Genomic DNA, 13,510 nt, shown 5'->3' with positions numbered 1-13,510 from the left:
CCTTTGTGGATTTTTTTGGTTTGTTTGTTGTAGTTTGCTATAAAAGTTATTTTTATCTGAGAGAATAGCCTTTTTGTTACATTTCTCAAGTGTCTAAAATTTTGCTGGTAGGTAATATTTTTGGTAGCACGCCACCTAGACCATTGTTTCTAAGATTTCCTATCTGGTTTCATTTGTGAGCCAGTTGTGACTTGATTCTAATAGAGCATTTTGGAGCATGCTGGTCAAGGACAGTCAAGAATTTTTCACTGAAATATTTGACTGCCTCTTCAAGTGAGAGCGTTTTTAGAGGAGTCCAGTCACAAGCATTCAACTCACACTGAAATAGTACTGGGTTAAAGTGTTTATTGGACCTTGAAGTTATATATGTGGGAGGCTGGGAAATATCACTTTTTTGTCTGATAGGTCAAAGAGTGGTTGCTAATGTCATCTGGTAAGATTCCTACCTTATATGTTTGGAAATGGTTATTAATAAGAATCCAATCTAAGGTACTCTCTTTATTGTTTTGTTTGTTATTTCTGGTAGAAGAGTTGATGATTTGAGTGAAGCTGTGGAGATTAATGTGAGAAGTAGGATGCTCAGTGTTGACACACTTCCAATCAATATTAAAATCTCCTAGGATTATAGTTTCTTGTGGGAAAGCTGATGAAATCCAGCTGAGGATATCCTCAAGATAGAATGCTAGAATTATTGTCAGGAGGCAGATAGATACAGATGATGTATAAGGATTTATTTGAGTTAAGCTGAATTTTGGAAATAAGGATTTCTGCCTTATTATCCTGAGGAGGATTATAAGGTGAAGTGGTAACTTGTAGGCTGTCTTTAAAAAGAATTGCTACTCCCCCTCCCTTATACTTTTTTCGGTCTTGTATCAGTATATTGTAACCTGGTGGGATAATTTCAATGTCTTGAGTTCTAGGTTTTAACCAAGTTCCTGTCAAACATAGTATATCGAATGAGTGAACATCTAGGAGAGCGTGAAGATGGGGAATTTTATTGTTTACGCTGTGGATATTGAGATGTGCTATCAGGAATGAGTTAGGGGGTTTGGTGGAGGTGAGTGGGATAAAGGAGTTGGGATGACAGGATTCAATTGTTGAGACACTGATTGGGCCAGGATGGATGTCTCCATCTTTTAAGGATTGTTTTTTTAATCTAAGTATGGAATTATGTGTGTAGCTAATTAGATATCGAACTTTCCTGGCTGTGAGATTATTGTACTTAATGTGGGCCAGTCTGTGATATTTGGATAGTAGGTAACTAGGTATAGAAGTTATATTTATATGATTACGGGAGATAGTAGAAGTTACAGTGGATGTTTGTTTAGGAGGATGATGACACTGGAAATACATAAGGTTTTCAAAGTAGGTTAGGGTAGATGTAAGTGTAATAATGAGTAACAACTTAGTTTTAGTAGAGTTCATTGTTATGGGCACAGTGTAATAATGAGTAACAACTTAGTTTTAGTAGAGTTCATTGTTATGGGCATACTGCTATGTAGTTTCAGGGGTAATATAAGTGTTATAGGACAGAGGAGAGACAAGCAGCTAGATAATAGATAAGATTAATTACTTTAAGTAGTAGGACGAAGGGAAGAAGATAAATTAAGTGGTGGAAGGGTGTAATACAATTAGCTAAAGAATTGGGAACCTCTGAATGGTAGTATGGGTAAGGGGTGTGCTTACGGGGTATAAGTCTAGGTCCTTGGGGGGGGGAATTGGGGGGTAGGGGAGCAGAGTGAGCCCAGGGTGTGAACGTAGCAGGTAGAGACAAGAGGAGGAAGCCTATAAAGAACAATCTAAGAAAGCTTAGAATATAAGGTAAGTAAACTTAGAGGTGAAAAAAGAGGTTGTAAAAAATGTAGTGGAAAGGATGGATGGGGATTGGTATGTACAAACAAACTGATAAAAAGATGATGTGGAGTTACTTACAAAAGCAACTTGGGCAAGGGATTGGAAGTAGATTAATATAAGGGTAGCAGGCAAGCTAAGTGGAGGTAGGGCTGGTAAATTATTATAAAAAAGATATAGCTGGTAAGGATACCACCTAGTGGACCAACTCAGAAGTACAACAGGAGGTTCTGAGAGGGAGAGAACAGATCAGGGAGTTAGGTTAGAAGGGGCTAGTATAGAGGCATTTTGCTAGTATGGAGGGTGGGTACAGAGGTTGTAAGGGTGAGGCTGCTGGCTTTCCTGGCTAGGATCGACCTTTTATCCACCACAAAGTAGTTGTCAAAATACTAGAATATGTTGTAAGCTTTAGGAGACCAACATACTTTTGATTCCTTGTTTGTTTTATTTAAAACTTTTGGGGAGCAGGATAGAAGATGATATGAAGATACAGCAGGTTGGAGTGGGTCCTTAGCCGTCGGGTCAGAGGAGTCAGTTTCCAAGGACAGGATGTAGAGCTAGACAACTGGGAACTTGTTGTGACAGAAAGTATAGAGAATAAGGTACAGTGGGGAGAAAAAAATAATTTACTTTAGTACAGTAAACAAATAACTTGGACTAAGTTGCTATTATAACATCTAAACATAACACATAGATGTAGGATACACAATAAAATACTAATCTGTATATTCCTAAACTAGCAGATAAAATAGTGAAGTCAAACCTTGACTACCAGCATTAAAGCAGTTAGTTTCAAATATCACCAAAGAATTAGCAGTATTGTATTCTAAATCACTGTTGTATGAGGCACAATAATCAGATAAATTCATATAGGTATGATATAGCAAAACAATCACATCAACATGTACATTTAACAGCCACAGACAACTTCAGAAATTCAGGTAGCAAGGCAAATCAAGTTAAATTCACATTACTAAATTATCAACCAGCAGACAACTTCATGAGTGCAGGTAGGAAGAGGCTTCTGGTCTAAAACCTGGGAAGTAATGTATTAGTGAATCTACAAAAATATATATAGTAGCAGGAAAATGCTGATTTCAGAGAGGCAGGACTACTAGGTTAGGCAATCGCTCTCATATCTCTAGGTATGCTATACAGCGCAAGATGCTTGCTTCTTCAACGGACCGTTCAGCATATGTATCAGAATGGGCTACAAGCTCCCGCGTCAGGAAACACTATAAAGCATTTCCAAGGACGTGACTGCGACTCTGATTCTGAGATGCATTAATAAATAAAGGAGTCAATTATATCAAGAAAAAGACTCTATTTAGAAAGCCCTAAATTAACAGTGGATGTAATGAGTTACAGCGTTTTAAAGGGTTTGGGCTAAAGCTCTGCTTCAACTTTAGGCAACTGGTAAAAGGTTTCACCTGTTACAATTATAAGCATTAAGCTATTTTAGGGCTAAATAAAATGTCCTTAGTTAATGGCGTATTACAGTTCAGTAGAAACAAAGATAAGCTAAATAAAGTTAAATAGTAAAAAGTTTGCACTACGCAAACCACAATTACGGCAAGAACCTAGACAGAGGCCAGTAAAGCCTCCACGAGGGAAGAGTGATAGAATTTAAGGCTCTTACATCTTACTATCTTAAAACCACAGGAGATATGTTCCCGTTATTTAGTTAATAGTAAAATACAGTAGCAACCCTTTTTAAATGCATTATTCTACTCACAATTTCACGTAGGGGATTTAGGCAAGAGCTGATGAAGCCTATAAAGCTCTTACACCTTATTATTCTATAACAACGAGAGATACGTCTCGCTATTTAGTTAATAGTAAAATTGAGTAGAAACCCTTTTTAAATGCTCTAAGCTACCCTTCCCTTTATCTATGATTCCAGAGTGGAGGATGGTGTTGGCCTTGGCGAGGTCTAGATAGGCTGTGTGGACCGCCTTACCCTTGTCCACAGCTCTGGAGGACTGATTCAAAGAAGCCAATCAGGTTCAGGAGACAAGATCGGCACTTCACGAACCCAAACTGGGTGGGGTCCAGTGTTTGAAGGTTGCCAATGCCTTCGTTTACAAGTTCCATGATAATGCGTTCCATGCCCTTGCAGATTAGGCTCGTCAGACTGATGGGACGGTAGTTCCCGGGATCCAAGGTGGATCCTCCCTTATGGAGTGGGATAACTGTAGCTGTGTGCCACTCAGTGGGCACGAAACCTGAGGTGAGGTTATGATTAAACATGACACTTAGGTGAGGTGCTAGTTCATTTTGTAGTTCCTGTAGTACACAGCCCTGAATGTCATCTGGGCCCATGGATGCTGTATTCTTAGCTTTGGAGAGAGCAGTTTCTACCTGTGTGGTGATGATTACCGGAATTTGGCAATCTTTTGGTATTGAAATGGGCCCTTAAGGGGGTAAGGGGGGCACTAAATTGATCTGCCAGGATATTGGCAATATCCTTGGAATCAGTATATTTAATGCCATCCTGTTGTAGCTCAGAGCATATCTGAACATTGCCATTTAGATTCTTGACATAACTATAGAATGTCTTGTGGTTGTCTTTGGAATCTTTGGCAATTTTATTTTCGTAACCAGCTTTGGAGGATTTTATGAGGGATCTCAACTTCTTACTGAGGTTGGTAAGGGAGTTTTTTGCATCCTGGGATTTTCCTCTTTTCTGCAACAGTTTCTTTCTTCTGTTGTATAATTTGTTTATGGCAGGGGACCACCAGCTTTGCTTCCTTTTTTTGGAGAAGAGCATCTTGGTTCTATTTGGGATGGCACGATTCATGCATGAGTGGATGTGCTCGTACAGTGCCTTGGTGTAGAATTCAGCAGTTGAACTTGCAGCTCCCATCTGCATGAGTGTCATGAAGTTTGTCACTTCTGACTTCAGTAGCATGAAGTTGGCTTTGGAGTAGATTTTTTATGGAGGTTTCCTTACTGGGGGGTGGGGGTGGGATGTGGATGTCAAGGGTGATTTGCTTATGGTTAGATCTGACCAATGAGGGGGTGACCACTGGTGTGGAGCATCTATCTCCCATGTTGGTAATGACCAGGTCTAGGATATTGGAGCCCCTGGTGGGACAATGGATTAGTTGATCCAGGGCATTGGAATTTATGAATTCCAAGAACCGTTGGGAAAAGGGGTTGGTACCTGAGTAGTTTTCCCAGTTAATGGCAGGGTGGTTGAAATCATCCAGCATTAGGGTGTTTGGTTGTATCTTAATATTTTCCAGTATGTTTAGAAAGGTGTAATGAGAATTTTGGGGCATGGTGGGGGATCTGAAACAAGCTACAATTTGGACTGCAGTCTTACCTAGTGTTAGTTGCACCTGGAGAATTTAGGATGCATTGTGTTGGGCAACTAGCCTGGAGGTGTGAATATCCTTGGTGAATATGGACACTCCTTTTGTTCCTATTTTTAAGCCTTTGTTTCCCCCTTTTTTTCAGGTTTTATCCAGACTTCTTGAGCCAAAAGTTCGAGAGGTATGCAAACCTCTTTACTGCTGTTGCCACTGGCCATCTCACTCTCTCTCTCTCTCTCTCACACACACACACACACACACACACACACACACACACACACACATGAAAATGCATGCTAACATACCTATTATTCAAGCAACTTTGTGATTAAGTATTTTAAAATACATTCTTATTTTGAGCATTTGTTCCCCATTTATTTTAGGCAAAAAGATTGAGAGGTATGCAAACCTATTTACTGTTGCTGCTACTAGTGCTCGATCGCTTCCACTCTTCACTCTCTCTCGCTCACACACCTCACTTTCATGCATGAATACACTAACTCACAGAAACATAAACACATATACACAAACAAAAAAAAATCAACACATGCACACTTCTGTTTCTTTTTTATTTAGTTTTTACACTTGCTAAACAGCAAAAGCACTGCTTAGCAAGTGTAGAATAATGGCTCAGTCGTTCTTGCTTTCACTGACATGCATGTATATACTCACACACACCAACACAGACATACCTCTTTTTTTATGATATACCAACTAAACAGTAAACAGCAGAAGCACATTAAGAGTAAAATAATGGCAGACTTTAGATTATTTTTAGTCCGAGCTCCAAGCTGCCATGAAGTGGTGGACTAGTTTTTCAGTGGGCATTAGCTGTAGATTAACAAACTGCTAGAGAACATCTATTTTCCAACCAAGGTGCGATCAACAGTAGGCCCATTCTTTAATAACTCATTAACACCTATGTGGTGTGGAATGTCACACCTCTAGCAGCCTACAAACACCTTTGCATTCTAGAATATTTCTGAAAAATAAGCATAAAACCCCCCAAGATAAACAAATGTAAATATTTTATGAACATTAAAAGCTACTAAAACAGCGTTGTTACCAATAAGTATTATTTACTGTGATAACAGTAAGTGCATTCATAGTCTTTCCATAAAAACTACATCATAATGCAAACCAAAAATTATATTTTTGATAAACTTTCACAAATGAATAGCCATATCTTTGAAACTGTAAACTCTAGAGACATACAGATACACACTTTTCTTAACCAGATATTAACCAGATATAAACTTTAAAGTGGCAGTAGGAAATTCCTCTCCAAGTAAATGTTTATTGAAATATTTACAGAAACATGAAAGCAAATGCTTAATTGCATAATTAGGAGTACAGATAATGCCGGAAATCTCTCAAGATGTGTAACTTACATCAAGAATATCAATGACAGTTTTCTTCAACAATATCTAAGGTTTTACTTTATGACATACAAAAGTTTGTAAGTCACTTGTTTTTGAAGTATTATATATATATATACACAAACACAAACACACACACACACACACACACACACACACACACACACACACACACACACACACGGCAATATTGCTTATTTTCATAATTACTAACAACTGGCGATACCTACAGTACAGCGTAAAATAAAAGGACACTGAGAATTAATTTTCCTGTCTCCCACCACGGCATTTCATACCATACCCCTCAGCAGTACGCAGGTCTCTCATTTAGAAAAATATTAACATAAATATGAAAATATGAATGGCAAGTTGCACAAAGTGCTTAATTTCTCTACTGAAGGACATCCTAGGTTAAAACTCTTGGCATCATTTTTGTTAACAACTTCTTGTCCTTTCTAAAACTGATTATTAGGTGGTAAGTCACTTAGTTAAAGAAGCCATTCAAAAAAGAAAGTCTTGAGATCATAGGTAGCTATAGGTGTTAACTGGGAGTATACAAAAAGGTGCTATAGGCTTGAATGAGGTAAGTAACAGGGAATATGCTTAATTTTTTTAAAGATAACTGAAGAAAAAGCACAATGAATAATAAAGGCATGAGTTCAGGTAATGATTTACAAAGAGAAAAAAATACAAAAGTTGAAGTGTGGAATACATTTACTGGATGAAATAATATTGTATAAGGTACTATCAAACATTTAGTGGTTTGGAGAGCAGATTTAATGAGTGCAGATATATGCAAATAAAAAAAATTATTATGCATAAAACATTTATAATCTACATATATGCATAGCAGGTTTTGACAGCTTCAGAATTTAAAAATTTGGAGCCCCTTGGTAGTTTTTTTTTCTTTTGAACACTTGGAACTCACTTTTTTCACAAGTATTGTGACAGGGATCCCAACAATTTTGCCAAGAACAGAATAAAAGACAAAAGGAAAGATGAGAATGAGAAGGAAGCATTGATGAAATAAGATTAACCTTTTGTGATATTTGGAGTAGTAGCCATTAATAGGGAATGCCAAACAACAGAAGGCTGACTAACTCAGCCTTAATGAGGGAAATAATACGCTAGCTCTCATAACACGTACTCCCTGAAATCACAGACTCCCCTAAACTAGGTCAGATGTAGTACCCTGCAGCAACTGTACTACATGGTCACGCCAGTCTAAAACATGTTGAAATGTCATCAGTTTCTCTACTTTTTAATCCCAGCTGAATACGACATGTGCAATCTGAGCAAGTAATGCCCATTTCCTGTCTGTCATACTTGTACCTTTCCTTGTAAATTATACTGTGAATGAAATGCATGAAATGCTCAGAACAAAACAAAATGCACATACCTGGTCTGCAAAGTAACCTGCCTTTTCCTCATTCAGACCTGTAAACAGGAAATAACACAAAATTCACTTCAGTGCTGTCCTAATGCAAGCATCGATGTAGAAGTAAAAACCTATGCTGGATTTACAATATAGCTCAGTACTAAAGCCAGCAAGATTACAACATTCTCTGGAACACAGCCTAAACATACACAAAATCATTATCCTTTGCTGAACAAACAGATCAAATTAAAATAAAGAAAAAAAACAGGAGAATTCTAGAAATACCCAGCATACGACATTACACTGCAAAATAATTATATTAAAACATAAATTAAGTAAATTACACAACATAAGGGATAATAGCTAACTTGCTACTTACAGAGCACAGTTAACATTTCAAGAATTTCCCATATGACTAGTGCAGAAAAATTTCACAAGATGACTAGGAATACAAAGGCAACATGTGCATTTACAAACAGCAAGTCAACTGCCTTTTACACAATACTCTCAAACATGGTTTAAAAAAATAATAAGACATATAAAGTTATATGAGTAAAGGTGTACATTTGGATCCATTTCATTCATTGCTACATTCAAACATAACGATCTGTGGCAGCGTCTGGTAATAACTTTGTATGTGTTCCACCTCAATCATCATCTAATCAGGTAAAAGAAAAACTATATAGATGGCCATCATTAAAGCAACCTTTAAGCACGCTGCCTTGTCACATTGTATAGTACAAAAAGCAAAATGACATAAATCAAGCCATAAGAACACTGACGCTATGCCCTCAACATTTACAAAACAATTACCTATACAAAATAAAATTACACCAAACCAAGATAAACAATACAATGGCATTATTTACTTACCTACAAAATAAAATTAATGACACAAGTCATTCCAATAAACTCACATATAGAAAGCTTATAGTTCACAGTATCAGTTGAGCGTACTTCATGGTATGATTAGGCAGACTTCAACATCCGATTTTTTTTTTTTTGTCCCACAGTCACTTCGGGCATTTATTTACTTTTTCCTTCATTCTTCGATTAACTACTTAATCCAGTTCAGGATTGTACCAGAAACAAAGCCTGTTCTACTCCTGGACAACACACACAAATGCGTGAACACAGACACAGCTGGGTTATTTTGAAAGTTCAGCACTCTACTAACATCATGTCTTTGTGATGTGACCGCTGATGAATAGCTAAAAATACTTAAATGAAGCCATACAACAAGTAACAGTGAGGCAAATCTAATGCGTTCCATCTTAAAAGTGTATGAGAGGGTTGTACAGCGTAAGGAAATTATCGATTGGTTTCCCACTGTGCTGAATTAATGACATCACATATGCTGCTATATTGTCATATACAAGTAAGTGCAACACAATACTTTGAAACAAAGCATGTTTCTGCACGAGATAAGTAGTTCTAAAAAATAAAGTCAATGGACCAAATGCTAAGGAAACTGCCTCTACCACACACAGTATGTCGTACAATGTTTTATATATATATATATATATATATATATATATATATATATATATATATATATATATATAAATGCATTTCTGGCCAGAGACAACAAAGAGCTGTTACATCTTAAGGATTATCTGCTATAAGGAGACAACAAAAGTGCAGTTTGAGAGGTCTTCTTTCAACAAGCTTCTCAAAAAAGTCAACCAACATGCAATCAACTGGACGTATAAGTGAATTTAAGTAAATCTTTATCTGCACTTTTTTCAAATAATATTGATTTATTTGTGTTGCACTGAATACTATCTAGCTGGAAGTTGTGGCTCTGTTTTTTCAGTTAATGTTTGTTAGAATTCCTAAATAGCCAGCGATACGTGGGGGTAGTTCACTTCATTGTTATTCTGTTTCTGCCTTATAAGTGGTACATTTTGGATTATTTTCTGCTTAAACTCGGAGCTTTGGCCAGCTAAGACCTACATGCAATCAACTGGACGTATAAGTGAACTTAAGTAAATCTTTATCTGCACTTTTTTCAAATAATACAGCATTTAAATTGATTTACTTGTGTTGCATTAAATATTATCTAGCTGGAAGTTGTGGCTCTGTTTTTTCAGTTAATGCTTGTTAGAATTCCTAAACAGCCAGTGATAAGTGGGGGTAGTTTACTTCATTGTTATTTAGTTTCTGCCTTATATAAGTGGTACATTTTGGATTATTTTCTGCTTAAACTCAGAGCTTTGGCCAGCTAAGACCTACATGCAATCAACTGGACGTCTGCTTTTACTGTATTTGTATTTCTTCCTACTTTATTTTGCTTTTGCGTCATCATAAAAGTATTCAATTGTATTTATTACTGCCTGATGTAACTATCATTCTAAGCCTTTTGGTTTAAGCACTTGGGCTTCAGACCAGTTGTTTTACATTAAGAAGGCTTGTGGTCTGCACTGTTGTGGCAGGACAGGTAGCTTACATCCTTCTAAGTTGGGAACTGCTGATTGAAGGCTCAGTGTCTGTTATTCTAAAAGTGTATTAGTTCTGGTTTAAGCACTTGGGCCTCAGGCCAGTTATTTTACATTAAGAAGGTTCATGGTCTGCACTCTTGTGGGAGAAGAGGCTGGACTCTGCCCTTCTAAGCTGGGGATTTCTGGTTAAAGGTTTATAGTGCCTGCATATTTGAACCATTTCTTACTGAAATTGGTGCACCTTGTTTGCTGTAGCATAGACTACATCCAGGCCTGCTGAATCTAGCTTTGTTTGTATAACTTGAGCACTAATTCAGGCCTTCTTTTTTAAGGTTCCCCTGCACCACAGTAGCACGAGTGTGCAGTTAGAACTTGTCTGATTGAAGACAACAGGAACAGGGCTCAGTTTTGAGATTTTTTTTTACTGGTTAATTGGGTAATTTGTTTAAAAGCCTTTTCTGATTGCTTGTAGTCATCAAAAGCTGTTTTAAGTGTATTATTTACTGTTTGTAGTCATTTAAAGCTATTTTAAGTGTATTTTCTATTGTTTTTGCCTTATCTTTTCAAAAGTTTTTTTTCCTTGTTTCCCACCTTTCAAAGCTAGTGTAGTCCATTTTTCAGGCTAGTGCTGAATTCAGGGCTCTGTTACAATTTTCTGAGTTGCCCATACCTTACTTGGATAGAGGGAGGTTTCTCTGTTCACCTGTGAGAGAGGGAGCTTTGAGCAGCCATCTGTCCCTGGAGTAGTGGTTCCAGCCTAGAAGTTAGTAGTTTATAGGCCATTTTGGGCTAATTTCTATCTCTTTCATTTCCCTGCTGTAAAAACTGCATTTGCATGGTTTTGCACATCTGGGCAGCGCCAGTTAGCTAGGGCTAAATTTATCCCAGCTCCACCAAGTCTCCTCTTCCGTTTTTCCCTTGAAAGTAGTCTAACGCTCAACCTAAGCACTTAAAAAGCATCCTACAGTCCAGCACTTGCTCAGACCTAATAGCAAGCACTAATATACCCCGACACTTGATTGCCCAGCAGGGCAAGGCTCATTATTCACCCCTCACCAACCAAGCGACTAAGCAGCTCACCCTACTATTCAGGCATGACCAAAGGGCAATTTCAGGTGTACTCTCCAGTCCAGCTGGTGAACCTGGGTATCCTGAGACAATGTTACAACTGCCTCATGTACACAGACAACCCCCTCCTTTCACCACAAAACATTAACATATGCGAGAGATGCAATTATATAGCTAAATTGGAGGCTAAGCTCTCTCCACTCAAGATTGGAACAGGCAGTCATGAGGAGAAGGTTAACACTTGCACCACACCTCCAGCCTCACATAGACATACTAAACCAGCACTGGCAAAAAATACACATAAATACATGAAATCATACTCGGAGGCTCTAAATAAAAACCTGCAAAAGCATCACAGACCTCCAAAGCAGACACCCAAATAACCTGTACCTCCCATCACAAACCAGACAACACATAAAACACAAAATCAGTGTGCCGCACAATAACAGCCCAAAATAACATGTCTAACACACTAGTAATAGGCGACTCTATAGTCAGACACACTGACGTCCCACTCACTAGGCTGGACAAGGAGAAGGTTACTGTTAGCTGCCTGTCAGGAGCCAGAATCCACCACATAACACAAGCACTCAGGTCACTCCAGAACAAGTACAAATATGACTCTGTCATTGTTCATGTTGGTGTGAATGACCTGAGACGTATCTCCCTGGACTACATGAAAAGAGACATGGAAGAGCTCTCTGATCATGTAGCCCAGGCGGGTATGATCCTGACCCTGAGTAGCATCCTGCCCTCACTAAGAATGATACCACAGCATAAAGAAAAAATTATCAAATTCAACAATTGGCTAAGCTTCTGGTGTCATTCAAAGGGGATCCAGTGTCTGTCAGCCTGGAACGACATGCTCAACAAGCCTTGTTGCTTCGCAAGAGACGGTTTGCATGCCACCCCTAGGCTTTCGAATACTGGCCAAGGCTCTTGCTGCCCCCATAGTGCCTTTTTAGGCAAGGCTCAAAAGTCAAACCCACCTCCATAAACAGCACAAATAAAAAAATGAGGGTTATGCTACTCAATGCCAGGAGTTTAAATCTCAAAATGTATGCGCTCGAGGCACTCCTCAGTATGGAGAATGTCGACACCTGTGCAGTAACTGAAACCTGGTTCAAGGCTCCACAGAGCACCCCAGCACTACTGGGCTACAGCTCATACCACACATTTCGGCCACAGAACATGGACCGATACAAAAAAGGAGGGGGGTGTATCCATATTCATCAAGGATACCAATACCTCCAGGTTAGTGGCGCAGCATGATACCTCCAAGATCATCCATGTGCAACTAACATCAGGCAAATCTGAAATGCAAATTGTGGCCTGCTACAGATCACCCTCCATGACACAGGACCACCACTCCGCCTTTCTGGAGATACTGGAAAATATGAAGGTCCTACCGAACACCTTGATATTGAGCAATTTCAATTACCCGACCGTTAACTGGGAAAACTACTCAAGTACAAACTCACAGGTCCAGCGCTTCTTGGAATTTATCAACTCAAATAACCTGGATCAGCTGGAAAACTCCCCTACCAGAGGTGAAAACATATTGGACCTGGTCATCACCAACATGGGCGACAGGTGTTCCACACCGGAGGTCAACCCATCACTGGTTAGATCAGACCATAAACTAATCACTCTGGATGTCCACACCACACCACCACCTCCAACCAAGGAAACCACAGTGAAAAACTTTTCTATAGCAAACTTCACCTTACTTAAGACAAAGGTGGTAAGTTTCACAGCCCTCACGCTACAGGATAACAGTGTCCAAGATGCAGGAACCTTTACAAATGCACTCTATGAGCACTTACAAGGATGCATGGATCATGCCATCCCTAGCAAAACCAAGACTCACTCCCCTAAAAGAAGGAAACCAGTCTGGTGAACCGCTGCCATAAACCAGCTATATAATAGAAGGAGGAAACTAGTTCAGAAAAAAAGCAAATCCCAAGAAGGAAAGACATCCCTGATCAGTATCAGTAAGAAACTAAGGTCCCTCATAAAATCCTCCAAGGCTAACTTCGAAAGAAAAATAGCCAAGGATTCGAAAGATAACCACAA

At 38.7% G+C, this 13,510-nt stretch overlaps 1 protein-coding gene across 1 annotated transcript in view; it reads right to left on the bottom strand.

Moving 5' to 3' along the window:
* COMMD7 (COMM domain containing 7) overlaps positions 1-13,510 on the bottom strand; it is a 565,679-nt gene that overhangs the window by 314,693 nt on the left and 237,476 nt on the right. Inside the window, exon 5 of the mRNA XM_044090372.1 lies at positions 7,947-7,984. Coding sequence (XP_043946307.1) covers positions 7,947-7,984 — 38 coding nt within the window. The remainder of the gene's footprint in view (positions 1-7,946; positions 7,985-13,510) is intronic.

Source organism: Protopterus annectens, chromosome 12.part0 (assembly GCF_019279795.1).
Source record: "Protopterus annectens isolate FY-2018-M chromosome 12.part0, PAN1.0, whole genome shotgun sequence".
Classification (NCBI taxonomy): domain Eukaryota; kingdom Metazoa; phylum Chordata; order Ceratodontiformes; family Protopteridae; genus Protopterus; species Protopterus annectens.
This window is presented reverse-complemented; position numbering and strand designations above follow the sequence as displayed.